This window comes from Nelumbo nucifera, chromosome 1, assembly GCF_055504915.1.
Source record: "Nelumbo nucifera cultivar China Antique chromosome 1, China Antique-T2T, whole genome shotgun sequence".
Classification (NCBI taxonomy): Eukaryota; Viridiplantae; Streptophyta; class Magnoliopsida; order Proteales; family Nelumbonaceae; genus Nelumbo; species Nelumbo nucifera.
Window position 1 is genome coordinate 32,547,371 of NC_142649.1, and position 25,851 is coordinate 32,573,221.

The 25,851-nt window shown below is 40.2% G+C and overlaps 1 protein-coding gene across 2 annotated transcripts; it reads left to right on the forward strand.

Moving 5' to 3' along the window:
* Positions 1–9,744: 9,744 nt before the first annotated feature.
* LOC104612068 (uncharacterized) lies at positions 9,745–25,384 on the forward strand. 2 transcript variants are annotated; one of them, XM_088896323.1, is made up of 11 exons: positions 9,745–9,937; positions 10,020–10,133; positions 10,220–10,285; positions 10,367–10,558; positions 10,660–10,770; positions 17,338–17,409; positions 20,190–20,273; positions 20,398–20,498; positions 20,599–20,630; positions 20,813–20,897; positions 24,848–25,384. In XM_088896323.1, exons 1-11 carry the CDS (start codon positions 9,860–9,862, stop codon positions 24,855–24,857), a joined length of 945 nt encoding a protein of 314 aa, XP_088752449.1. In that variant the 5' UTR covers positions 9,745–9,859; the 3' UTR covers positions 24,858–25,384. The 2 variants fall into 2 exon arrangements, with proteins under 2 accessions (XP_088752449.1, XP_010277686.1); XM_010279384.3 differs by lacking the exon at positions 20,599–20,630.
* Positions 25,385–25,851: the final 467 nt, after the last annotated feature.

Genomic DNA, 25,851 nt, shown 5'->3' on the forward strand with positions numbered 1-25,851 from the left:
AGGTTGTGCCAAATCACCCCTCATCAATTGCCCCCCACTCCTCGTGCCAGGGGTCCTGACCCGACACAGGGAGTTCATGACGAGCCCAGGTGGATTTGGCACGATGTATAGGTGGTATGGAGGAAGAACCTTCGATTGGACCTGTTTGACCGTTTGGCTCGACCAAGAAATGACCTAGATCACGTATCAGGTACGCATGGATGTCACGCCGATTATAAACTCTACGGATGTCAAAACGTGCGCTCAACTGATTTCAACCTCGGATAGCATGCAGCTAGTTTTTCTATGAGCCATTAGATCACGCAGTTCTTGACCGTTGATCCCCGGATATAATGGCTATAAATAGGGGCCGAAGGGCCCATTTTCTTTGCCACAAACCGCAAGTATGAGCTCCTTGAGGTCGCGTTCAAGTCTCCTAGCTCGGTGTTTACTATTCGCGTGTCCGAGGTCATCTCGCTTTCTTCAATCTTCATAGTGAGTTCGTCTTCCCTTGCTCTATTGTCTTTTTCCCTTCTTAGTCCAATATGTCTAGTCATAGTATAGATAGTCTCCTTGATGGGAGCGATGGGTCCGTCGGGGCCGAGGTGGGCACCTCAGCCTACGTTGAGGAGTTCGGTCCTATTGGGCATGTGCTTTGGTTGAAGATCCAGATTTCACTTCGGATAGGGCGAACGTGTTAGGACAAAAACACGAGGTGTCTGAACAGGGGGCATCCACCTTGCATCCCAACCAAAAACCAGATAGCTTTGCCCTTCCACTATGATCGCCGAAAGGCTGCAATTCTTAGCTTTCCACTACCAGCTCCTCGATAACCACGTGTATAGCATTCCCTTGGGTCAATACCCCTGGGATCATGAGTCAAACAAGATCATTGTTTACGAGGAGCTGCTCGTAGCAGGACTCCATTTCCCACTTTGTAGTCTCCGTAGTCGGGGGTTGGCCATTCTCGACGGAGTGAAGGACGACCATTAGTAACCCCAGAGTCTATCTAAATAGTGAAACTTCGGTGATGATCCGCTCTTGAGTTGATCTCAACCTGCAGTTGAAGGACTTCTTGTCCAAAGAGAAGCTCGTGAAAGCCGAGTTGAGTCCTCCGGGTAGGTCGTTACCTTGGCGTATGCACATATATTTTCTTCTTCGTAATTCGTGTTTAAATTTGTGCCTAACTTGTTAATTACCTATTGTAGAAGCCATGGCTGACATCCCCGCTGACGAGCTCTTCGGGAGCATGCAGAAGGGGAAGAAGAAGAAGAAGAAGAGGGCCTCCAAGAAGGCTCGCGTCCACGCCGAGACCACCACCCCTGACATCGGTCCATCATCCTTGAGCACCAACTAGTCGCTGAGCAACCATCGGTGATCGACTTAGTCGAGGAGGACTAGGGCAAAGTTACCCCACCCCGCATGCCCGAGGAGACAACGTCTTCTGAACCCCAACACGTGCAGGCGACCACTCCATCGAGTAGCGACACCTCCGTGCAGAGCATTTTGACTTCGAAGTTCGGCCTCCTCGAAAGCAAGGATGCGGTATTTGCCAAGGAGGTTGCTCGTTGGGCTGACTTACCGGTTGCTCAGCTCGGGGCCAAAGCAGCTACACATTGCATGGTGGTACGTACTAAACCTTCGGGCTATATTACACTTAGATTTTTCTCCATACCTAGATTTTGTTTCTTCTTTTGGCAGGTGAAAACTTTTCGATCCATGCCCTGGCCTACTAGTCCGAGGTGAACCTAAAATGAGCTCTCGAGGCCAAGGAGTCCTCCCGAAGTGCCCACTCTGAGCTTAACTTAGCTCGTAACGAGATCAACTAGCTGAAGAACGATGCGCGAGCTAAGAAGGAACTGTTGACTCTACTGATGACGGAGAAGAAGGAGCTAAAGGAGCGCGAGGCGCTAGTGAAGGAGCAGACTGAAATTCTACTCCAGGTGATGGAGGAGGCCAAGGTTAAGGCCGTTGAGGAGTACAAGTCTTCGGCGGAACATCGTGAGCAGCTGGTCGAGGCCGGGACAGCGGGCTACCACAAGGGTTTTAAGCTCAGCAAATGGTTGACCCGGCATGAATTCCCCCACCTCAACCTCAGTGCCATCACAACATCAAAGATCAACAAGGAGATGGCCGTCGAAGCTGCTAAGGACCCGAACTCCAAGGAGGACAGTGATGGCGACCTTCTCGGCAATGAGACAATGGGAGAGGGAGGTGGTGCCACCAAGGACCATATGGAGACCGATCTGCCTTCCGACACCTCTGTTGGGTATGAGGAGCCCCGAGTTGACTAATACCTCTTTTTTGGACCCCCTTGTAAATACTCGATGTCCCGTGCCTCCAAGCTCACCTAAATAGTTGTAATTTTTTTGTTTTTTTTTTTGCTATGTACCCGAAATGCTTCATTAATGGAATACAACATTTGCAAAACTTCTTGTGTGCCAAAAATTTTTCTAAGTATAGATTACTCTCGAGCTGTTGAGCTCGACTCAAATAGGAATGATCTAATGTCATTGTACGTCAGGGTGAACAAACACTGTAGGGTACACGCCCGACCTGTCTGTGCCCGGGCTATTTTGCCTTACCCATGCCAAAGCGACTGGGTTTTTTGGTTGCCCATGCCGAATCAACTAGGTCTTAACAAGCCCATGCCAAAGAGGCGACTGGGTCTTAGTGAGCCCATGCTGAAGAGGCGACTAGGTCTTAGGCTGCCTATGCCGAAGAAGCGACTAGGACTTCTCTACCCATGCTAGAGAGGCAACTGGGTCTTATATCATGCTGAGGTCTATTATCAGCTCGGCACCACAGCCCTTAAGCTTCTGGAAGTGACTTAAGGTCCTCTCTCTAGTTCGTCATCTTTAGGATCGGCTTGATAATCCTGTGGACTTAGTCATTTTTTCAGTTGCATTAGGGTTTCACAGATAGTATCTCCTTAGGTTATCAACATTCCAAGCTCGAGATACCTGTTTTTCTTCCATGGTCTCGAGCTCATAGGTTCCTTCTCCGAACACCCGTCTCACCCAATATGGACCTTCCCAGTTCGGACCAAGCTTACCCACGCCGAGCTCAAGTACCAATACCTTGCGGAGGACCAGGTCCCCGACTCGGAATAGTCGCTTCCTGACCTGGGAGTTATAATACTAAGCTACTCACTACTAGTAAGCTACAGTTCGAATGTGGGCCATATCGCATACCTCCTCAATGAGGTCCAAGTTAGTTTTGAGCTCATTGTTGTTTGCCTCTTCGTCATATGCTTCGAGCCGCAACATCGGTACTTCAATCTCCGCCGGAATCACGGCTTCCGTCCCATATGTGTGGTTACAGGGGGTCTCCCCGATCGCGGTCTTAATGGTAGTCCGAGAGGCCCAAAGGACACTAGGCAGCTCGTCCACCCACAACCCTTTAGCTCGTGCAAGGTGAGCTTTCAGTCTGCGGAGGATAGCCCTATTTGTCACTTCAACCTATCTATTTGCTTGGTGATGTGCTATCGAAGTGAAATTTTGTTGGATCCCCATCTCAGTGCACCAGTTCTAAAATTTGATATGCTCGAATTGCTTCCTGGTTGTTGGGTCTTCCCATAGCTTAGGTGGCCATCTAATGATGGAGGAGTCTTTAATGGTCATCAAGATCTCTCCTCGCTTCGCGTTAAGGTGAGTATAGTTGGTTCTATCCACTGGTGGGGTCCTAGAACGTCGACCTAACCTGTAACTTTGGAAGGGGGACTTGCTCCTCGAGCGCGGTGACTTGCTTCCTTGCATTGGGACTTGCTCTTTTTCCTTTTCTGCTTATTGTTGCTCGTTCCTTCTTCTTCTCTCTTTCTCTTTTCACCTTGCTGGTTGTTTGTCTTCTCGTTAATTTCATCTTCTGTGCTGATGAATTGATCGGCCAACCTGAGGAACTCGTTAATGTTTTTTGGCTTGTTTAATACGACGTGCCATTTGAATTTCTTTCCGAGCTGCGGTGAGGCGTACCGCTGGATCAAGGTCTGGTATCTACAAGCATGTCTCGTTGAAGTGCTTGATGTAGCTTCGAATTGATTCTCCTTCCTTCTGCACTACGTTCAAAAGGCTCTCCTATGGCTTCGGGCACTTCTTACTGGTGATGAAGTGGGCCGTAAACATGTCTGCAAACTGTGCCCAACTTCTGATTGAGCCCGGCGCGAGGTTACTATACCAGGTCCAAACTACGCCTCTAAATGTGGTGGAGAAAGTCACGCACATGCAAGCTTCGTCAGCGCTAGCAAGATGCATATGGGACTGGAAAGCGTCTATGTGATCATTGGGGTCGAAAGACCCATCATACTTGTTCAGTGGTGGTACCTTGAAATCTTTCGACATAGGGGCCGCTAGGTGCTCGGATGACAGGGGGATGGCTGGCTCAATAGAGCAGGCGCCATTCTCGTAGCCACAGAGCTTACCTCTTCTCTTTCTTGGCTTCGATCTACCGGGTGGCTGGGCTTCGCTGGTGAGCTGTTCCTTGCTGAGGAGCGGCGAGTCTTACGATGTTGCCACTGCTGCTTCTTTGCTAGTGTTGCCAGCCTCAGTGTTGTCAGGTATCTCGATCTTGCTCCGAATGATGGGGCAAAGTGGATCGGGGGTCCTTCTTGCCGCTTCTTCTTCACTGCGTGATCGGTGTTGGCTGTCATGGGGTACCGAGGGGTCTCCTCTTGAGCCCGCACCTCGGGCCCCAAGCTAGCAATCTACGTTGTCCTGATGCGGAAGCTGCTGGCTATGCCTCTTAGGCTGACTAGGTTTGGGCCTATCCTTCGAGTTCCTACTTTGTGAGGCTAGGGGAGTACGTCGTTCATCTACTCTACCTTGTGGTGGGGTTCATCTTGAGGGAGGGACCGGCACCTATGAAGTTCTCTCACTGCGGGGAGGAGACTAGCGAATACCTTGATGGGCCCGATGTTGGTTCTGGTTTTGAGTTTATCCTTGATGTTGATTTGTTGGCTGGTTTAGCTGCAGTGATGGGAACTACTGCTAGTACTGCTGATAGAGGTAATACTGCTGGAATTGGTGAATTTGTTGCGTCTGAATTTGCATTGTCTGGACGCTCTGGACGAGGTCGTTAAACTGGGAATGTCCGACCCCAGGGGAATCACAGAGGGCTCCGAGAACGTGGTGTTCACCTGGGGGAGCGGGACATTCACCTGTTGGGAAGTGTGCAGCACGGAAAGTGATGGAACCCCTGAGACTGTCAAGGGGATGGTGACCTGGCCAATGGTCACCGAGGGACCCTAGGGAGTGACCGTTTGCTGCTCTTGCCCCCCAATGATGTTCATGTAGCTGGAGGATGCCATTGAGACCAAGATTGAAGTGAGATTGAGACTAGGATAGGAATGACCTTTTGATCGTTTCCACAAACGACACCAATTGATGGTGCACGATCTGGATGCTCCTAGCTGTAAGGCAACTCGAACACTTGCCGCCAAGTAGGTCGCTCAAACTGCAAAGAAATGGATGTATCAGAGAACCCTGGGTGGCTAACCTGGCGATGTCGCTCTGATGCTTAAGTCAGTAATAGTATATGCGAGTTGAGAGTTTGAGAATAAGGAGTGCTAGAATGCACTAAATCATGCATATATGGATGCTGGAGTGGTTGATGCCCTTATATAGTTGAGTTGTCGTGGGTCTCACGAAATGACTCTGGGATCCTCGGCCTGAGTAGATGAGATCCGTTTCCGCTTTAGAAGGGGAGTAACATACCGATCAATGAAGTCTATCGTTATCGTCCAATCCGGGCAGGGAGAGGATAAGGCCTGCCATTATGCGGTGTGATCTCGGAAAATTCAGAGTCCGTTGAGAAGCTTTTGGAGTCGATTACATATCACTTCGGTACCTGGACATCAAACTGGTTTTGGTGCCGAGGTGACTTTGTACTGAAGTGCCCAAACACTTAAGCTCCCAAACTACTGATTAGGCTCCCCTTGCCGAGTTGTCATCTTGCTGACAGATCACGTCCACGTGACCTTTACTTATTAGGTCGTGCTAAATCACCCGCCATCAGAATCAGTAGAGATTCCAAATTTGCAAGGATAACCGAGCTCACGCCGAACAGATATAGCACATGGGACCATACTAATGTTAGTCTTTGGTTTTATATGTTTCCTGCTTATCTCTAAATTCTGATAAAAGGTTGGTTTGTTTGGGTTACAATTTCAAGAGTAGCTATGTGAGTTGTAGACATTACATTGGAGTGGTGAACAACATATTTCAGTTTTCTTATATGTAACCAATAATCTTGTTTGAGATGGGGAAAAGCCTGACGCTACTAAGAAGTATTCAGTTTCAGGCATGCCTTCCGGTTTAGTCTTCTTCCCATTAGCGGCAATTTCGGTTATTTTCGAAATCCAACAAACTAAACACTTGGAGTTCCAACGTGACAAGTGTTGATGCTGAAACACCCTTTGTTACTTTTGTCTTATTCGCCTTTTAACACCAAAATCATTTGTCAAATATTGGAGAAGAGAAACTTATTTTCCAATGCCAATATCAGGGTGTTCACCCAATCGGACAACCGGCATTTGCAGGGGCGAGAATGGGACAAACACGCATTTGCTATTACGAATGGGACAAATCAGGGTGTTCGCCGAATAAGAGAATGGGACAAGCATTTCTAGGGTTAATATTGAAAATGTAAAATCAGGGTGTTTCAACAATCAAACATATAAATGAGAAAATAAAATTTTCTTTTCCCACTCCACCCTTTCTCATTCCATCCTTTATTGGCAACCAGACACACCATTGGTGATGATTTCCATTGGCCTTTGGAGTGACACTCCCTATGTATCTATACTACTTTAAAATGCAGGAATTGCCTCAAGAATATTTTTGGAATTTTCTAAGGACAAAATTTACCCCTCTATATTTAAATTTATTGATGAAGAATTAAGGACAAATAGGGTAATCAGTTCTTGATATTAAATGAGTTGAAAATAGGTAATTTAAAGATATTCAATACATTCAATTATCTCTCATTAAATCCAATATTTAAGTTATCAACTTGCATTCATGTTCATTGAATCATATATTTAAGTCATTTTTGTTTCTTCTCATCATTAAGTTCTATTAATTAAATTCGTACTTAATAAATTCCAATAACATAAAAGGTAATACTTTTAAAAAATACCTAGCAAAAATAGTGTTTTCATCTAGGTAGTGGTAAGAAATTAAATTGTTTTGGGTCAAATGGGTTAATCCATGTTGCCACGATTAAATAATAAAATTAAAAAGTAGATAAAATGAAAAATAGAAATTAAAAAAAAATAGAAACATTTTTAATATACATATTAAACAATAATAAGAACGATAAATAACAAGTGTTTTTATTAATGATGGAAATGGAATATAAAATTTAAAACCAATTGGAAATAAAAATATTTTCCTATTCTCTCTCATTAATCCTATATTTAAGATATATTTTTCTCATCATTAAATTCTTGTAATTAAATCCACAATATTAATTTTAATAGTATAAAAATAAACATTTTGAAAAGTTATTTGAAAGCAAAACCATTTTCTTCTCTCCAAGTGGTGGGTAAGCAATTCAACCATTTGGGGTTAAATGTATTAATAAATAATATCATAATTAAATAATAAAAAATAAAATAAATAACTATGAGATGTAAGAAGTATTTTTATTAATGATGAAAATGGAATGCCAAATTCAAGATCTACCTAAAAATGAAATAATGTCATAGTTGAATAATAAAATTTTAATAATAGAAAATACAATTAATCACAAAAATAAAAAAAAGGCAGAGAAATTTTGGGCACATATTTCATGTTATATATTTATAAAAAAATAAAATATTGGGTATATCTTTAATATTGTGCATTCATTATATTGAACAAAAATAAGTTTTATACATAAGAAATAATTTTATCAATGATGGAAATATAATACAAAATTTAATGTCAACCTAGAAATCAAACAATTTTTACTTTTAGATGGTGAGTTAGTTGTTTGAATCAAATGATACCATAAACAAATAAAAATTAAGTGCGATAAGTAAAAAATGTTTTATATAATGTAAATGAAATATATAATTTAAAGGGAAAATTATAGTCAAAGTCGGTTGTATATTTAAAATTCATAGGTTGGTCCAGAAACCAACATGGGACTCTTAGTCCATGTTGGACATAGCAAAAAACCTATACTGAAAATAGGTTTTCAATTTCTCATCCACTCCCTCTATATCTCGTTCTCCCTCCCTTCTCTCTCACTCTCACAGTCATCTTTCGATCTCTCGCTCCCTCTATCTCTCCCACTCTCTTAGCTTTGGTCTGTAGCCAAATCAAAACCTCTCTCTCTCTTTCTCTCTTTCTGTCTCTCTCTCCCCCTCTCTCCCTTTCTCCCCCTCTTTATCCCTCTCCCTATTGTTCTCTCTAAATCTTTCTCATTCTTGTCCCTCACTCTCCCTCTTGGTCAATATCTTCTTCTCTCAATCCCTATCGTTCTTCAGTTGGTGTAAATTTCATAGCCAAGAGCTTCTTGTGATTTTTTATCAAATTGATGTAATAATTTTTGAACCATACCAAGTTGGTCTCATGTTTTTTTATATGATCTAATTAATACCATATAAGTGTGTAAGAAAAAAAAACTAGAGAGGGAGCGGGAGAGAAACTAAGGGAGAACGATAGAAGTTAAGGGAGAATGAGAGATCGATTGAGAAAGATAATAAGAGAGATTGAGGGAGAACGATAGGTAGAGAGAGAGAATGAGAGAAATTGGTATATAGAACGTAAATATAAAAACCAAAATCCTTTTTATTTATTTTCAAATCACATAGTCGTTGAGCAGATAAAGATGATTGTGATTGAGAGAGTGTGAGGGAGAGGAAGAGAGAGAGAGAGAGAGACTAAAAACCCTTTTTTATTTTCCAATCACTCAACATTAAAGGGCAATTTCAATATAAGCTTTTTGTTGTGTCCAACATGGATTAAGAGTCCCATGTTGGCAATATTATAATTTGAAATATAGAGCTGGTTGTTAGAGTTTTCTTGGTTTATGAACTAACTTGTAGCCTAATTTTAAATGTACAGATAGCTCCGACTATAATTTCCCTAATTTAAAACTAATCCAAAAGCAAAGCTATTTTATTATCTAGATGGTGGATCAATGATCTAACTTTTCAAAGAAATCCATGATATCATAATTGAATAATAAATATTAAAGTTTATTTTTAATCATATTGTTAATTTTCAATTTGTATCTTAACTATATGATATATCTAAAATTCAAGTAATTAATATGAAGAAAATTTTCTCACGTGCAATGCATGTGCTTAATTACTAGTACATACAAATCCACCAAGATGCAACATGATGGGTTCGATCAAGGTTCAAAGTATCGATACGATACTCCCCGTATCGAACATATTGTATCGTATCTTTTGGTCTCGATACACCTATTTACAGGTGTTTCGGGACCCTGGTTTATTTTAATAAAAAACCATTAAAAATGTCTTTAAAAATCACATTTACAAAAAATTAAAAAAAAAACATTGGTTCCGATACGCCCTCGTATCGGTTTTTAAGTACCGATACGCCCTTGCCCATACAGAAGGGCGTATCCATATTTTGAACCATGGTTCCGATCCTATTTAAAATGTACACGTGTTAAGATGAGATGTAATAGGGGCGTATCGGTACACGTTTTCATAGGAGTTAAAGGCTAAAATGAATTTCAGAGTTCATTCATGAATCTGTTTCTCTCTAACTTTCTTATAAACCAAACAGAGAATTCAGCCAAGATCGTTGTAAATCATGAAATTAATATTATAGTGTGTAGCAGAGCCTCGCAACACAACCTTGAGGGTTTTGTAGTTTTCTCCTCTCCTTCGTCATCCGTTGCGGCCGGACGTGAAGAAACAGCAATGGGAACCACCGCAGTAGAGAAGACTGCAGAAGAGCTCCGTAAAGAGATCGAAGAGCTTCACCGTCAACAGTGGGAGGTTCGTCTTCCTCTCTCTTCGTGATATTTCTTTAAGCGTTTTTTTTTTTTTTGATTTGATTTGATCAGTTTCTATGATGCAGATCACCGAGCGCCTTCGAGACCCAAGGGGACTCCGCCGAGGAGGATTGGCCGGAAATGGACCTAGAAACATTGGCGCCAACAGAGCAGGTCGTCCACGAGGATTTGTCAGACCGGTAACCACCCACCCCATCTCCTTTTTGGCTTTTCATTAGCTTCTTATGTGTAATTTGTTTAATGAGTTCCGGTTCATCGATTTCAGGCCGATAGGGTTGATTCTGAAGATCAACCTCCTCCGAAAAGACGACTATCTTCGGCTGTCGTCAAGGTACGGATGCTTCTCTGCACTTCTGGTTCCATAAAAGATGAAGCTTTGATGTTGATTTTCTTTTCTTGTGTATTTATGTAGATTGAAGATGGGGAGGTCACTGAGGATTTGGAAGGAGCGAAAGATGTGAAAGAAAATGATTCAGCTGCAGAAGATGGCAGCGATGCCAAGACTGCTACTGAGAATGAGACAGAGAAAAGGTTATCGGACCCACAACGGCCGAATCAGCGCGGTGGATTTAGGAGAGATGGTAATCGAGGAACAGCTAAGAAGGTAGAATGGAGAGTTCTCATCGTGTATTTTGTTTTCCTTTTTTCTTTCATGGAATGCTATTTGGGAACTGATATCTCATATACTTATTTTTGGGTATTTAGGATTTTGATATTCCGACACAACAGATTCCCAGGGTTTTGCCGAAAGATGAGGACCCAAGTCTGGTTAATAGGAACAAGAGAATGTTGGGTCAGCTTTTGGGGACACTGGAGGTATGTTTAGATGATCTCTGTGGTATTGTAGATTTGCGGTTCTATGCACATCTTGACAATTTAATTTTCTGAGAAACAAATAGTGTATGCTGATCCTCGTAATGTTTCTTTCCGAATGGTTGCTTTTGGTAGCTGATTATGAGATTTAGATTTTCTAGCAAGTGTATAGTGCGGATTTGGATGCATATACTCTTCATCGTTTTTTTTTAATTGATTAACAAGATCAGGAAATATGTATGACTTTCGAACTTGTGCATAATTCATACTGTCTTGTTATACTTTTTGAAGGCTCTTTGAGAAATTGAGGATAGAAACTATGAGTTGGCACCAATTACCAAAAAGAGAAACAAAGATATTTGCAACTTTGCATGACTTGGTGGAAGCTTGATATTTGAATATAAAGAATTGTGTTTTGCATGTGAAATGATGTTATGTTCAAATGTTACTTTGAGAGGAAATGGAACAATTTTACTACTTGTACTTTGGGACAGCTGCAATCTAGTTGCTAGTTCTTCTTTGTTGATGACATCCCTTGTTAATGGTTTTCATGGGGCATAGTGATAAAATTATTTTCTTTTGATTTGTTTCTATGTAGATAGAGGAAAAATTAATTAGCCCAACATTACTTTAGCTTAGCACGAAGGTTCATTTCCATGAAGAAAAGCTTCAGTGGAAGCTGGAAAACTTAACTTACCCATTAGCAGAAGTGGGAGTGAAATCACCACCTTGTACTTTGTCTAATTTGAATTGAATGGTTTATACATTTTTAGAATCTTGGAGATGTATTGGCTGAAAGCTTTGGAACTTTTCAAAGACTTTTCTTATACTGACTTCACTAGAGGATGGAGTGCCATAGCCGGATCCTCATCCTTTTTCTCCTACAGTACGGGAAAGTTGGACCCCATTGCCTTGCTTTAGAGTGAAACTGAATTTTGATGGAAGCTCTCTAGGAAACCCAGGCCTCTCAGGTATAGGGGGTGGCTTTAGAGATGAGGAGGGTAGAGTGTTGGCATTTTACTCAGGAGTCAGGCCCTTTAGGGGTTGGAGATTCCTTAAGGGCAGAAGTTTTCACCTTATTCCAAGGTCTCAGGTTGGCAAAACAATGGGGATTGCAACAATTAGAAGTGGAGGGAAATTCCAAACTGGTAATAGGATGGATACAAGCAAGAAGCTTGGGCACGCTGCTTTTCAGACAACAGCTTAGAGAAATCTTGAGCTTAGCAAGAGAGGTTGGGGTGCAGTTTGAATGGGCAAGAAGATCAGCAAATGGAATGGCTGATGCTTTAGCTAAGCAAGGAGTTAATAGGTATGAGTTGTTTTGGGCTTGTTTGTAAGTCTGATTTTGTCAAAGGGCTGTCCATCCGGCCTTTGGATGGTGACTATTGTAACCTATAACTATTATTATTAATGAAAGCTACTGTTACTCATAAAAAAAGAATCTAGGAGATGCATGTTTTTAGTTTCTAGCAACATTCGTTGTTGTAGCTTCATTTTTTTTTATCTCCATGGGGTTACACAACAGGGGTAGCCCATATTGTTGGTGAGAAGACCCCCCTGTACTATGGGGTCTGTGACAAAGACCTCCCTGTACTTTGTTTTGCGACAAAGACCCCCCCATATTATGACTATGAGACAAAGACCCCCTTCTGTTAGCCTTCCGTCCAAAATCCGCCGTTGCAATATTTTTTAATCTTCATACTACCCTTGTAATAACTATTCAGACAATTTTAACCCTCTTTTGAGTTATATGTTTTCTCACCTTATTTCTCCATTGCAATCAAGGGATTTCTCCTTCGCAACCAAGCTCCTTCGTGACCAAGTTCCGAGTTACAGTAGCAAGGGACATCTCCCTCACGAATTTCAGCCGCACGAGATTTCTTCCTCATGAGTTTCAGTCATATGCTCCGAGTTACAGTAGCAAGAGTCTTTTCCCTCACGAGTTTCAGTCGCAAGGGCGGAATACCTTGTCCTACTTCGGTGAGTGGTCAATATTAGGGGTTATCACTATTAGTATATGTTTTCACTTTGTCTGTAGTTTTATTAGGGTTATCACACCCTACAAATGAGAACACCGACAAAAATGGCCAGAAAAAAGCTCCAGCTATTGCCAACCCCGCCACCGCGTCGGGTCTTTGCTTACAGAGCTGGTTATGGCAGGATGACTTGTTGGAGTTGGAAGCAGAGATGGTAGGAGCTAAGGAAGGAGTTGTCGAATTTGGTGCGTTAGCCGTTGCAGAGGATGGGGACGAGGAGACAGAAGATGAAGCTCCGCCAAATGAAGAACTAAAACTCCATTGTTCAATGCTGTGAGTCTCTGTACTCCCCTGAGTCGAACCAGAGAAATCCACGTTCATGAAATCGTTGACGAATTGTTCCAGGTCAAGATTGAATGACAAAACCGGATCGGTTGGCCGGAGATTTGAGTATGAAACATAGATATTAAACGATCGAGTCGGGCCATCATAATCGATCCAAGCATTCACGGGATCCCTGCTTTTTAGCTCCACATTAACTGCACCCAAATCACCCACCTGAGTAGTAAGCAAGCTGTTCAGATCCAAATCCACATTTCTTTCAATAGGCCAAGGAACCCACCAATGTTGCCGACCGTCTCGTCATCCAGCGAGATTAGAAAAGTGAGTCCTTCGCCGATGGAAGATGGGTTGAGATTAGTGACTGAGAATGAGAAAAGTCGAGAAAGAAGCCGGAGGAGTCTCCGACTGGCAGAACCTGACGGGCTTACTGTACACGATCCTCTCAGCGCCGGAATTAGGGACAAACAAATTACGAGTGAGATGCAAGCTGCCATTACTCAAATGAGCATCTCTGAGAAGCTTCAGACTGTTTAGAGTTAAAGTTCCAAGATTAAATTGTGTTGATTGATAAACAACTGTGTCGTCGGAAAAACAAAGAGAGAGAAGCAAGTAAAGGCAGATGCCAAAGGGAATCTCGTCTGAAAACAACATTGCTAATCTATCCGACGATCCATTACTGCAAAAGAAAGATATTATTGTCTTTAAGCTATGTAGAACAATCGATCACAGGCGATTGGTTGACACTTCGACAGTAATGTCTTTTAATAATTTATTACTTCTCTTGTCTTTCTTTGCTTAGAACACAAGAAGACGACTAGGGGAATTCGAAGGCGAGGATCCAAAGGAATTTGACTAGACGGGGAAGGGCATCATATTGTAGCTGGGCGACATGTACTCATCTCTAACGGTTAGATATTGGGTGAAAAGGAATCCTCTCTTTTACTTGACTTCTAGTCTGGGAGAGGAGGACGTAGATTGCAGGCTGCAGACAACAGAGTTATTCTTAATTTTAGCATAGTGCTACCCACACGGACCTACGGTAACATCTTTCAATGTACAAATGGAATTAGGGGTGCTCATGGTTCGGTTAACCGAACCGTGGGGTGATTTTTCTAGATCGAACTGACCTGTGGTTCAGTATTTCGGTTTTTTTATTCATTGAAAATTAAAAAAAAGGAAAAAAAGAGATTGAGAGAGATGGGTGACTGAGTCTGAGACTAAGAGAGAAGAGACCGAGTGAGTGTCGAGTGAGAGAGAGAGAGAGAACAAAGAGTAGGTCTGGTCTGTTGGGGAAGAAGAGTCTGAGAGAGAGGGAATAGAGAGTGAGGCAGTTGTTAAGATGAACAACAGCTCTAGCCGACTGCAGAGTGCCTAGTTTCTCCTCCTTTCGGTTGACCTTCTCTTAGCATCTCTCGATCATGGCAGGACAGACGGAGAAGTCATACCTGAAGCAGCCGAAGGTGTTCCTATGTTCGATGAAAACCGGAAAGGGTGAAAACCGTTTCTGGTGTGGAAAAGCATTTTTGGGGTTCAAGACGCCGAGAGAAGCTATTGAAGTAAGTCTTGAACACCAAACTGGAAAGGTGGGATTGCTGATGGTGATTGATAAGTGGTGGTATTGGTTGCTTCAGGTTCGAACCTGTCTGCTAGTTGAGTAGAATTCATGGCAACATTTGGCTGTTGCGTATTGGCTACTTCAGGTGGTCAACATTTCGTTGGGTCTGTATTTGGATAGGACATTTTATTTCTAGCCTTCTAGGTCTCTGTCCATGCTCAATGTTCATTGGACTGCTAGTCTGAGCAGTCTTGTGCTTGAATTTGATTTAGGTAGGATAATTGTGGTCACTAGTGGTGGTTGCCGCCAAATGTTCTTTGATTCAAGCACAAGGCTGAAAAGTGAAAACCAGTCTGAGCAGTTTGGAAAGGCCAGACAGGCAAACAACCCAGACTGGCAGCAGTGACAAGTTTGATTTTCGAAGAGAGGTTGAAAATTGAACTTTTTTATTCGATTTAAAAAAAAAATTAAAAATATAATATATATAGTATTATATAAATATATTATTGTATATATATCGGTCGGTTCGGTTAATCGCCGGTTTTTAAATGGTTAACCGAAACCGAACCGAAACTATCGGTATTTTGAAAACATCGAACCGATTGGTTCGGTTAACCGATGTTTTTGTTCGATTTTGATCGGTTTGGTTTTTTGGTTTTTTTTGCTCACCCCTAGATGGAATCATGGAATTACTATCATTTATCAACCACCTGAGCCCCACATAGTGTTGCTTCGGCTATGGGCTATGGTGAGTGATGATAGTGCCTGTATTGATTGCTCCCCTTGCGACAGCGATAAGAGGCCTTTTTCTCCGGCAACAACGGAAATAGATTATCTTCTTTGCGGACGGCGACGACGACAAGATCTTTTCTAGCAACGAACACTCGCTTTCCTCTACGTCGGTGTGGCATTGGTGCGATCTCCGATAGAGAACGGACACTGGGATGGATTACACGACTACACAAGGGGTTTTGAATGGGTTTTAGGCAGTATTTAGGGTTTCAGGTAGGGTTTTACACGAGGGTTTTTAGTGGGTGTCTATTTTTGCCATTTTGAAAATGTTAACTCGATTTGTGGAGGGTATTTTCGTTAAATGACATGTTTTCTTAGCCAAGTTAATGGGGAAGGGGGTCTTTGTCTCACGGTCATAGTACGAGGGGGGGGGGTCTTTGTCACAGACCCCATAGTACAGGGGGGTCTTTGTAATTTACCCTTGTTTTTTTTTGTTTTGGAATCATATGAAAATGTGGATATTTGAAGCAGGTTATTTATGAACTTGCCTTTTGATCTATGGAAAGTGGTGGTTTAGAAGTTGGCAAGGGAAATTAGTATGTCTCTTCAAAATATGTAAGGTCAAAATTTGGTATTTAGTCATTTAAGGGTTGCTTCTATGAATTGCATCCTATGTTTACACGAGAAACTCCTCTCGTCATTGTACTCAAGATAAACATTCAATGAAGTGAGATTAGACACCTATGTGAATCAGTTGCCTTAAAATAGTCGATAGTTGACAAGAGAGATTTCTTGATGACTGAATACCCTCATAAGGTATCTGACAGGTTTTATTGTTCTTGGATGAAACCAAAATTTACAAGTGTGTAAGATGGGATCAAAGGAAGAAGTAATCAAGTATTAGAGAAGGAAGCAAGGGAAGAAATGGCATACCCCTATAATGGGGGGAGGGAAAAAGTGGAGATGAATCTCTGTATCATAAGTTGGTGCTGTTTAGGTTAAGTGGCTTGTTTTATTGGGAAGAATCCACTGTTCCAAAATTACACCTAGAGACTGATGCTGACCTGTAAATCTTGTTGGTATAGCCATGCACAACTGGAGGAAAGACTTCAGGTAAAACAACAATATCAGTTACCATGCAAAATAGAATATAATAATGGAAGATTCCCTTGCCATAAAATCACTTTTTTCACTTCATTAAGTGGCATGATGTATTGGATACCCCTTGCAGAGGCCTGCACTTTGGATGGATTGACTACTGTCATGCCTTTGAAATTTTCTCCTTTCTCCATTATATAGCTGAAAGTACCCTAAGTATTGATCCATATAGCCTGCAAAATGAGAGAATTCTTTTTCTATAAGCTTCAAAATGTCTTTCTGTTAATAGTTTTTTACAGGTCAAACAATTCTAATGCAATACGATTTGAAATATCTTTCTGTTAATAGTTTGTAGCTTCTGTTGTCTGCCCTCAAATGTGATCGAGCTGATAACATTGGAGAATGTTCATCAACTATTTCCCCATGTGCATGCATGCTTCATGTGATGGTTACTGGCTATGTTAATGATATTCCATTTTACTACTACTGTCAGTGTACTACTAATAACTTAGATCATGGGTTTTGTTCTTTCCTTGATCACCCAGCTTCACACGTGAGTTTGAATTCTTTAGCGTTATGAACAATGAAGCAATTGATAATTCCTGCATTAAAGGAATGATTAAGTTGTAAGGCAATAAAAGGCCATTCGCCAGGGGAGATATTATTTTAGAATAGAACGTTAATGGAGCAGATTTCTCTCATTTTTAAGTTCATATTTACCACAGATATCTAAGGCAGTACCAATAACCTTATTTCCAAATTTTCAGATCTTCTATCATATAAGATTATTATTGACAAGCATTGATTGTGGGCTTGTTTTATTGGTTACTGTGTTACTATTGACCTGATTTTCTTCTGTTGTTTCAGAAATTCCGGAAAGAAGACATGCATCTCTCAGCAACTGAAGCATACATGCGTCGGTCTAATTCTTTGCAAAGAGTGAGTATTTGTTAGCTTATAAACCTTTTATCACATAACAACTAATCTACAGTTAAAATGTTAAATTATTCTTCAGGTGGAAGGTTGGAAGAAAATGTAATAAACAAGTCCCCTTGTGGTAGATTTATCAGTTTTCCATCACTAAATATTCCATGTCCTTTGTTGTCATTTGTAGCTTTATTTGGTTAAGGTCTGGATACCAGGATTTGGGATCAAAGTGTCTTTTGATCCTAAAAACTTCTATGGTGTACAGGTAAAGAATGACCATTTATATGTTCTAGTAGTCAGTCTTCTCCACAAACCAAGGGTAAAATTTGGTGAATCCTGGCAAATGCTTGAAAGCATCTCAAAGGAAAATATATAGGAGATGGTTCAAATGTTACTACATAGGTCTTACCTCAAACTTGCCTACAGAAAATTTTAGAATAATGGTTCACAAAGGACAAAGCAAAGGGCCCTATCAAAACATATAAAGGCAAAATGAAGGGGAAGGACAAGAAACAATTGTATTTATGCTCATTAGTATGATCCATTTAGATGTCAGGTTACCACCCCTGTGATTGTTGCAAATTAATCTTGGCATGTCGTTCAATACTGTCCCTTGCAGCCCACCGTGTATGGTGTGTTGTGCAAGGTGCATTGTAATATTGTATTGCTGACATCCCAGTTTGCATTAAGAATGTATATTGAACTCTGATATGAATGGTCTCTGGTCCATATCCTCTATTTGGATTTTAATCGACTTCCTTGTAGTTTACCCAAAAAGAAGGGGAAATTTTTCTAAAGGAGGGGTGGGTGAACATGGTGTACGATGTTGTTCATTGGATACTAAATGTCCAGATCAGTGATCAATATTTTTGCTAGTTAATTAGCTGGAAGAATATATTTTTGGTAATAAACAAAGAAGAAAATTATTGAAGGCTAATTATCGTAGGTAATTCCAAAACAGTTGTAGACTGGGTAAGGAAAGTGAAAGGAGTCTCTTGGCACCTAAGGAATGGCCTTAAGAGGTTCAAAAGGTTCTATAGGGATATGCTGATTCAAATTTATTGGGTTAGAAGATCAGCCAACAGTTTGGCAGATGGTTTATCTAAACAAGGGGTGTAAAGACATTATGTTTTGGACCTATATGTAATATTTGGGGGTTTGGACATTCGTTGTCCTTTTTGTATCCTTCACAACTTCTGGTTGTACTGCCTTGTTTATTTTTAATGAAATCAATTCTCTGAGTTATTGATAAAAAATAAATAAATAAAGAAGAAAATTTTATTAATAAAGAGAAAAGTACATCAAATTTGGTGATCCCTTATCACCATATTTGATGTATTTCTTTTTTCTTTATTAATAAAACTTTATTATTTATTGTCAAAAAATTTCTTGCTAGCTAATTGAAGTTGTTGGGACATGGGACTTTGAATTTTGTTTTGTGGCTAATTGTTGGGTTATGCCAACTTGTAGAATATATTTTCACAAAAAAAGAGGGAAAACATCTTTCTTTAGAATGTATGTTCAATTAAACATGCAACACTTTGCCTAAACATGTTGATTTTCTCAAATTTTTTGTTACCTTCTTTGAGTTTCTACTCCTAAGCAAGGTTTCAAACTTCAATACGATATGCCCAATACGGGGTGTATCTTTAAAAGTCTGATACGAAATATGGTTGAAAATCACCAGTATCGTCTTTTTTTCCACCATATCGGACCCGTCTTGGATTGTATTGGGCCGTATCGGGGGAGTATCAGGACATATTGGGGAGTATCGACTGATACGCTACAAAAAAGATACGACCAAAACTGAAAAAAAATAAAGGGGGAAATCAAGTTTCTTTCCCCTTGAAATATGCTTGCTTTCACCCCCAAATGATTTTAAAACTCCAAACCTCATTCCTAGAGTGCTAGATATGCAGAAATTAGCAAGAAACAAGCGTGAATCCTTAACTCTTTTGAAGATTTTTCAAATTTTGAAAAAAATGGCAAAAATAGATAAGTTTTTTCAATTTTTTATACTATCATGTGATTTTTTTTTCTTGAATGTTTAAATCTATGTTGATCTACATTTCTTACATTCAAAATCACAATTTTTTCGTGTTATGAGTTGATCTATGGTTTCAGGAAGAAATTTGGGGAAAATATAAATTAAACAAAAAATTTGTGAATGTAATTTTTTCTTTGTCTATAAAGACTTAATATGTTTTCGATCTATGGATTTATCTATCATTATCAATAGAGCAATTGGAATTTCTTCTTTAGTAACTATTTTTTGAATATAATCTATAATGTTTATTTATTTTTTATTTTTATTAATTTTTGAAAGTAAAATATAAATAATAATTTCTAATTATATTTTCACTTAGATTTTGTGCCAATGCATGTTTTATGGTTGGATAGGAGAGTTGGGTTTTTCTCATCCCATAAAACTTAAGAATTATAATTTATAAATTATAATTAAGGCTGTTAAGCTAGGTTTTTTAATGAAATTATAATTAACTACATTGTATTTCTTCATAAAACCATTAAAATATATTATTTTAATGTATATATACCTCATTTAGGTATTATATTTAGTGTTATTGATGTATTTTTATTATTTATTGAAGTATTTATAGTGTTTCCATGTGTACCTATGTGTATCTTAATTTTCCTCCGATACGCACGTGTATCCAAGGTGTATCCCGATATGTCTCTTAAAAGTGCCTTTCTGTTACACTTGGCGTTTCCGATACTTTGAACCTTGCTCCTAAGTTTCTTGGGTGATGATTGAATCACTAAACTGTACTCAGGCTGAGCAAAGGGCACGTGAAGAAAGTGAAAGACTACGTCTGCAGGAGCGTGAACAAATTGCAGAAAAACGAAAGCGGGATCTGGTGTGCTTGCTTAAGCTTAGATTTGTCTATGGTTCAAGCTTGAATGTTGATGTTTAGTTCATATGATAACATAAGTGCTAGTGCTTCACTCTCTTATCTTTATGTTTTAATCTTTTCTTGTCAGACTCTGCGAGCTAGGGTTGCTGCCAAGGCAGAAGAAAAAAAGCTGGAGCTGCTGTTCCTTCAGTGGAGTGAGCACCATAAAAAGCTTTGCAATTTTCTAAGGTACATATAAATAGGAATTCAAAAAATAAAAAAAAAACAGAGCATCTTCTTCTTCCTCAACTGTACAATTGATACATATTTCCCTCATTGTCATTTGTAGCTTACAAGCACAATCTGGTTGTTCGCCTGCAGGTTATTTTTAATTTTGGTCCAAAAGTATCCATATTCACAATTTTATTGAGACAAAGATAAGTTTCTGTTCGTGAGCATAATGTTGGATGCTTCCTGCTTTGCAGGATAATAGAGGAAAAAATTGTTTTATTTGGATAATTTCTCACTCATGTTTGATTGGTTTTTGGATGTACTTTTGTCAGGACTAAGACAGAACCTCCAATATATTATTTGCCTGTCAAACCATTGGATGATGATGCAACCTTGGTTGAGGAGCGTAAAGAACAGGTAGAATTAATGCCCTTTCAAACTAGATTTTCTTTTCTGCTGACAGAAGAGTAAATATGTGCTCTTTTCAACAATGGGTAAGGGGCCTTTTACGTTTTCATTAACAGTTTATAAACTAGTAGCATTATTTTCCTTATCTGACCTTACAACTATTTCTTAGCTTCTGTAAAGCTATTAGTTGGATTTTCTGCTTTCGTTGGTTAATCTAGGTAGAGATCAATGAATGCCAGCTATTAGTTGGTTAATCGCTTGGCTCTGCTTCAACAAGAACCCCCCCCCCCCCTCCCCCTTTCAACTTGTGCTATGCATCTTCATTATTCTTAATATAAAAGATACTTATTAAAAATAAAGAAAAATGAGATCCTCCTTCCTCTTCTTCCTCCCTCCCCATCCCCCTCTTCTTAAGGAGGCTTACACCTCCTTGTGTTCGGGAGGCTTGTGTCTCTTACGTTCTGAACTACGCCTCACACGTCTAGGTAGTGGAACGCCTTTAGACGACCAATAGCATTAATGAGGTGTGGATTGGTGTAAATAGAAGGTACTAAAAGAGCAAGGGAAAGACTAAAGAAAATATGACCTGAAGTGGTAAAAAATTATTTAAAGGCTTATAATTTGAGAGAAAAATCTGCCTTTGGAGCAAAATGGCAGAACTGGAGTCACTGGACTTGTGTAGCCAAACTCAAATAGTTAGATATAAGGCTGAGTGAAGTATATTTTAGGCTGGGTTTGCGATTAAGGCTATATAAAGAAGTCTCAGCTTCTTGCTTAACATTAGCAAACAAAGAAAAAAAAAACTTTGTTTTCTTTTTGCTCAAAAGCCAGGAAAGTCAGATACATAAAGAAATGAATCAATAATAGGGCTGGGCAATTGAATGATATTATTTACCAGATGGCAAGTAGAAAAAGTTAACAAGGGTTTCGCAGGAAATACTCTTATCTTAAGGGTGGGATTCCTTTTAACCATAAAATGTATAACTATACAATTGCTGCTATTCATAGTTGGAGGGTCTTGGGGACACATTATGGATGGCTTGTAGGTTTTTAATTGGATTAATAATAGGTGCAACTTGGGTTTCAGCTATGGTTGGAAAACTGGATAAACGTACATATGCTTTGGATATTTGTCTAACAGAGTTACAGATGGCTTCTTTCACAAAATGAGGGAAAGTTGACTGAGATGTCTTGGCCATGTGTATGAATGACCAATAGCACCAGTTAGGAATGGATGGTGCAAGTAGAAGGTTCTGAAAGAGCAAAGGAAAAGGCTAAAGAAAATATGGTCTGAAGTGGTAAAATATCATCTAAAGGCTTATAATTTTAGAGAAAATCTGCTTTTAGTAGAGCACAATGGAAGAACAGGATTTATCTGATCTCAAATAGGTGAAAATAAGGCTGAGTTAAAGTATATTTTAGGCTGGGTTTGGTATTAAGGCTATATAAAGAACTTTCAACTTCTTGCTTAAAACTTGCCAAACAAAATAGTTTCGTTTTCTTTTTTGCTCAAAAGTAGGAATGCCAGATACAGAAAGAAATGATGGAGTTTAATAGGCTATTGAAAGATGTTAGCAGGGTTTAGCAGGAAGGAAGGGTTTCCTTTTAACCATAAAATGTATATCTATACAAGTACTGCTATTCATGGTTGGAGACACATTATAGTGAAGGGATGGGATATCCATCTCATGGACGCCCAAATCTTGCGGAATGGATAGGGCGAATTTCAAAAATTTCTCCCATCTTTGCAGGGAATCGAATTCCCTATTTCAGTAAACATATTTTCAAGGATCAATCTTGAATCAAGAACCAAATCAGATTTGAACCAAAGGAAGTAGGAGGGAGGATATACCTGATACAGAGAGTCAATATCTCCTAATGGAGGTGTTCACGCCTAAGGAAGGATCCAAAATCTGCTCCCACTGAAGATGGCGGAGTGAAGGATGGAGCAGAATCAGCAACGTTCTTCCAAAAGAACTTGACCCTTCGCAAGAATCAACTGGATGGCTTGTGGGTACAGCTCCAACCAATCTTTTCCCAAAAGATTGGAATCAAGATCAAATCTTGATTTCTCCCAAGAACTGGAGATCGAACTAAAGGGAATGGCAATGACAGGAAGGAGGCGGCAGGAGAGAATTCGCAGTATGCAGGAAATCTCTCTTTCTGTGATTTCTTTGCTCTGAAGAGAATTGAACCTTAATCACACAAAAACTATATTCGCCCCTTTCTTCTTTCATAATCTTAAAGGGATCAGCTCTTAATCAGATTAGGAGTTGCTAATCCAAATCATATTTGAGTTAGAAGTCCCTTTAAGTGATAAGGGATAATCCTTATCTTATCTGCAGATCAGATCAGCCATCTCCTAATCTAATTAGGAGGTTTCCAGATCTAAATCACATTTAGATCTTGGACACTCTAAGTGGATAGGGTCTAAGCCCAATCCCATCAGCTGATCCACTTCAGAATTTGCCCCCCTTTAATTGACTGATCAAATCAGCCTAGTTCGAAATGGGCTTAAGGCCCATTTAAGGTTATGTACTCAATTAGCCTTCCAAATTACTACCCAGTTGGGCTTCCTTATATGGCGTGGGACTCAAACATTGATCTACACATCAGCCACATGGGTTCAGCCCAACCTTTGTTACAAGGCCTGGCCGAATACACTGTTATGGACAGTGCACCCCCTGAATCCCATCTTATGGGCTTTATGGGCCCAACACTTACCCTAAGTGGTCCTTGGGCCAAGCCACCTTGTAACACCTAGGGACTGTGGGCAGATGCAAGATTAGCCCATCAGGTATTATTCTCAATGGTCTTACACTTAACATCTCAGCCCATAATGATCATACACTGCCCGACAAGAGAGGACCTCTCCCTCGGCTGCAAGGAACAGTGTTGCACTCTCTACTTATATGGATCCCGGGAATTAAAACCTTTTGCAAACATTTTAGAAACCATAATATATACTTTTATATCTCATATAAAATATACTTTGCAAAAACAAATATCAACGGTTGAAATCGGCTGCCGGCAGTCTTGGTTTCCATTAGAGAGAGTGCATCCCCGATCATTACCTTTGTCCGACAAAGGGGCTGATCCTTTCACTATGATCACCCACTCAGATGAATTCTCGGATTGTCCCAACATACCCAGGTTTTGACCCTTGCTAAGGATTTCACTGATTGGTACATCAAAGACGGCCCAATCCGACATCTAGTGTAGTATCATAGTCGAGTCTAGGGGTTAGGTGTAACTTTCCAGTTTTGCCCATCTATCTCCAAGGTCCAGGGCAATACTGGAAATCTGGTCCGGTTCAAAGGTTCTATTAATCCTACACTGTATGTGCCTAGGGTCTCACCCTGGCAGCTGAGACAGGCCACCCCAACCGACTTGGTGGCACTACAGTGTCAGCCTTGTCAGGATAGGTCTCCCCAGACCGATCCACTGGCTGTGAACATTCTAAACTAACACGAGTCTCATTAAGTGTCCAGTTTAAGGGTATTACACAGAAACATACTAAGGGAACATGAATCAAATATGTACTTTTATTCATTTACAATAAATTCATAAAGTACATCATTCTTGATTGAAGCTAAGGGCATACAAAACTGTCTAACATATAGATGCTTCGTAGGTTTTTAATTGGATTTATAGTAGGTGCTATTTGGATTTAAGCTATTGATCGGAAAACTAGATAAATGTACATGTGTTTTGGAATTTTGTTAAACAGAGTTGCAGATGTCTTCTCTCACAGTTACTCTGTTGCAGTTCTCATACTGATTGCACACACCTAGATGTTGCTATTTGAGGAGGGGGCATGGACCATTTCTTGTAAAATAGTGACAAATGAATTAATATTGAATATATTTGAGACTTGTGCTGGAATTGTAATGGCCCATTAAGCTGTTGCAGAAGACCAAGGTTTAGATTAATATGCCTTCAAATTTGCTGCGTGTTAGGCTTTTCTAGAATGGAAGGCTGCCAGAAGGGAGGAGTTGTCTGGGTATCAGATGCAGATATCAGAGCAATATATTGCAAATGTGGAAATGGAACTCGAGAGGTGGCAAAATGCTAGGAATTCAAGAAAAGGGAACAACAATATGAACCTACAAGAGACAATGGACAAGGAGCTGGAGACCCACAGGCTGGAACATGGGCCCAAGACAAGGAAGATCCCTGGAACTGCCAACAATGATGATGAGGAGGATGTGGAAGACATCAATGTTGGAGATGATGATATGATGGATGATGTTCTTGTAGTTGATGAGAGCAGGAGGGTTGACGATGCAGCCAAGCTGGTAGAAGGTAATGGCAATGCAAGTCCTGGCATTATGGATCAGTAGTAATGAATTATCTCATACTCAATATTGCTCTTGTTTGTCCTAGTATATGTTAGAACAATTTTAGCTTTAGATAGGTTGTTTTCTGATATTGTAATGTTATATTTTATCGGTTATGATCTCTTTTTTATTATTATTATTATTGTTTTCCATCCAGCTTCTATCTGTAGATGATGGATATTTAGATTATCTTTTTCCTTCTGAGTTTTATTGTTGGTCAAGAGTGATTGTGGTTTAATTTCTGAATATACCAGAACGTGGGTTTTCCATTGACCATTGGTTCGATGCTCATTTTTGATAGTATGTGGTCCCATTCTGATCTTTCTAGCCTAAACATATGAGCGTGTCCCTGATTACCTTCTTTTTGGTGTTGTGATTTGTGAAATCACAGCATGCCTTGAACACATGCTGAACTTGGAATTCAATTAGACCGTCTCTAGTTGGGGCTGTCAGGAAGTCCGTCCCCTAGTGGACCTCATTTTGGGCTCTGGATCATTGGCATTGCCTACATTTTTTTCCCTTGACAAGCACTTGCATAGTGATGAGCTCTGGCGTGTATGAAAAATAGAGACAACTTGCATTGGCATTGCCTACATTTCTGGGGCAGGGTTTAACACATCGGC

What these genes read in the sequence shown, in the direction of transcription:
- LOC104612068 (XM_010279384.3), top strand. Translation starts at nt 9,860, where the DNA reads ATGGGAACCACCGCAGTAGAGAAGACTGCAGAAGAGCTCCGTAAAGAG. An exon ending in GGTCTAATTCTTTGCAAAGA is followed by an intron (nt 17,410 to 20,189) that starts GTGAGTATTTGT and finishes AACTGTACTCAG; the next exon opens with GCTGAGCAAAGGGCACGTGA. An exon ending in AAAAACGAAAGCGGGATCTG is followed by an intron (nt 20,274 to 20,397) that starts GTGTGCTTGCTT and finishes TTTTCTTGTCAG; the next exon opens with ACTCTGCGAGCTAGGGTTGC.